Consider the following 3131-nt stretch of genomic DNA (forward strand, 5'->3'; position numbering starts at 1 on the left):
TATGGAGAAAGAGGAGAAGTGGAGAAGAAATGAAGGAAGTGAAAAGAAAAGGGTTTTGGAAGAGTTTGAAAGGAAGAAGAAGTGGGGAAGAAGAAGAGTTGCTAAGGCTTTTGGGAGCGCACGACCGTGTGCTAGGGCACGCACGACCGTGTGTCTTTTATAGGAGAAAGGGGCACAACTGTGCCTGGTAGGCACGGCCTGACCAAATCTCTGTTCAAGAAAAAGGCACGCTCATGCCTTTTAGGCACGGGTTTGGCAGGTCCCCCTTCGGCTGAGTCCACATGGCTGTGCCTTGGAGGCACGGTCTTATGTGAGTCGTTATTCGGGCAGAGAGACATTATCGTGCCTGGTAGGCACGGCCTGATCAAGTTGTCGATCTGTTGGGAGGCACGGCCTCAAGCTGTTGCCTTCCTATCAGGAGGCACGGTCGTGCCTCATAGGCATGACCCAACTTTATTTGGCTTCAAACTTGAAAATTTTCTACAAAAATTGGAAAACTTATTAACAACTCGCTAAAATAAATAAAAACTATACAAAAAAGGAAATGAATGAACAAAAGAAAGAAAAACCCTTGGGTTGCCTTCCAAGAAGCGTTTGTTTATGGTCATTAGCTCGACACCTTTGTATTTTTAGCTTTTTGAGTATTGCTTCTTTTTATCCCGGCCGGTGCGGGCTCTTTCTGTTGGATCGAGGTGGACCGACAAGAGGGGGTGAATTGCTCCTGAAAATAAAACACGAATCTCTTGTGTTTCTTTACAAGGATAAAAGTTAGTAGCAATCAATTAAATAAATAAACATTAATTAAACTAAATAAATAGTAAAAGGTAAATACACAGAGATGTACTTGGTTACAACCTAGGTAGTTGTAAGCCAAGGCGATTGAAGCTTGACTATGAAAATCTCCTTCTGGCGGAGAAACCTTTTACAGAACTTTGAAGCACAAGAGAAGCTAGAAGAGAATACAATTTCAATGTTCTTTTCCTTCTAACTTCTAAGCCAATTTATAGCATAAGAGAATATATCTGGATCGTTGATCGTAGATAAATTTTCTCTTGGTCGTTGATCCGTTGATACGATCCTAACTGTTGATCGGGGATAGACTTTGATCGTAGCCATTGATTAAATAAGGATAAATTTTATCTTTAATAAAAGATAAAGAGATTTATCCTTAATAAAAACTAAGTATTTATCTTTTATATAATAAAAGATAAATCTTATTTTTTCTTCTTTTTTTTTGCAACCGCCACATCCAAAAAGTCCAAGTCTTCTTTGTTGGTCAAAGTCAACAGTCAAAGTCAACTATCAAAGTCAATAGTTTGACTTTTCTAACTCTTGTAGAGTCTTTGGTTGAGTGATTTCTGGCCAACCGAGGATTAGGCTTCACCCGAACCCGACTCCGGCCTTTTGCCCCTCGAGCGTGCTTCCTCCCGGCTTCTCGTCCCTCGGACTTCGCGCACGTCCTTCTCAATCCACCGGCGTACTCTTCCGTAGCTTCCGCGTCCCTCGGATTGCACCGAGCCCGTCGACTCACTTCCCCGCGCAACCCTTCTCGTCCACTACGTTTTACGCTCGACTTCCTCCGTACCTAAGTTCCTGCACACTTAGCAGAGGGATTAAAACAACACAGGACCTAACCAAACTTGGTTAATCACATCAAAACTAACTAGGGCACCAACACTTTCATCGGCAGTGAGTGTTGGTACACAAACTTCTTCTTTGGATGGATATCATCCAGCCTGCAGCAATGTGACTTTTCTAGTAAGTATGCATTAGAGTCAAGTGAAAGGTTGAACTCCACCTTTTTGTCACCCACTTCTAGGGATAATTTATGGTTTTTTACGTTAATTTTGGCCCCAGAAGTGGCTAGGAATGGCTTCCCAAGATGATGAGAATAGACGAATCTTTTTCCATATCTAGCACAACAAAGTCGGTGGGGACGGTGAATCCCCCGACTTCTACTGGCACATCTTTAACTATCCCCATAGGATATCTGCATGAGTGGTTTTCTAGTTGAATGGTCATGGTGGTGAGTTTAAGATTCTGTATATCCGCATTTTTCACTTATTTTCATATGGGATAATACTGACACTATCGCCCAAATCACAGAAGGCTCTACCAATATGGATATTATTAATCTTGCACGGAATGGTGAAGCTACCTGGATCCTTGAGCTTAGGAGGAAGCTTGTTGTTCAAAATTTTTGCACTTACTTCCTTCGTGAACGCTACAGTATTCTTGGCCATGGTGATGTTCTTTGTGGACATGAGCCCCTTGATAAGTTTGACAAATTTGGGCATCTCAATAAGAGCGTCGAGAAGGGGAATTCCCAGTGTAATATCCTTGACTCTGTTGTAAAGCCTTTCAATCTCATCATCTTTCTGTTTGTATAGGAGCCTTTGCGGGAAAGGTATGTTCCTCATATATGATTTCTTCGTTGGTACTTCAGCGGGCGTAGCGGTCTCAACTTCCTCAAATTTATCTTCAATAATAGGTGAAGAGGAAGGAGGTTGCTCGGTGGCTGATGGGAGTGAAATACCTTTCAAAGGAGCAGCCACTTGAGGTTCTTTGCCCTTCAAGGTCCGTCCGCTCCTAAGCTCTATGGCTTTGCAATGCTCCATTGGGTAGAGAGTAATACCAAGACTTCGCCCTGTCGCGAAGAGAGAACTTGAAAAGTATAAGTCTTATGACATCGAAGCTGACCCCTTGCATTCTCATAGTACTACAATGATCTGAAAATATCTCCAAGAGTAGGATCGAGTCTTCATTTGGTCCGACACCAAATTGATTCTGTTGTATCATAGCAATAAATCTCGATTTGAATTCAAAGTTTGTTGCTTCAATGTTTGGTACGGCGATACACGATGTCATTCCTCTCGCCTGTGGTGCAGCGTAGTCCTTCAAAGACTTTCGAGCCATAGTCTCTGATGTGTCTTCTTGAATGTCAAGTCTTTGAGAATGAAGTCTCCTCTGGTAAGTTCTTTTGATTTCTGGGTCGAAAGGAAACTCCACATGTTTGGACCTATGCATGCACAATAAAAGAATATGTTATTAGACTTCTAGAATAAAAAATCTACAAAGAATTTTACCAATAAAAAGAAAGAAAGAATTAAAAGAATTAAATGGAAGCAAAT

At 41.7% G+C, this 3131-nt stretch overlaps 1 protein-coding gene across 1 annotated transcript; it reads right to left on the bottom strand.

Annotated features, from left to right (window-relative positions):
* Positions 1 to 1863: 1863 nt before the first annotated feature.
* Positions 1864 to 2618, bottom strand: LOC141812449 (uncharacterized). Its single transcript, XM_074700444.1, has 2 exons — positions 2088 to 2618; positions 1864 to 2040 (listed from the first exon to the last, which is right to left on the bottom strand). Exons 1-2 carry the CDS (start codon positions 2616 to 2618, stop codon positions 1864 to 1866), a joined length of 708 nt encoding a protein of 235 aa, XP_074556545.1.
* Positions 2619 to 3131: the final 513 nt, after the last annotated feature.

Source organism: Curcuma longa, chromosome 19, assembly GCF_044706935.1.
Source record: "Curcuma longa cultivar G26 ecotype Majalengka, Jawa Barat chromosome 19, ITB_CL_G26_1.1, whole genome shotgun sequence".
Lineage (NCBI taxonomy): Eukaryota > Viridiplantae > Streptophyta > Magnoliopsida > Zingiberales > Zingiberaceae > Curcuma > Curcuma longa.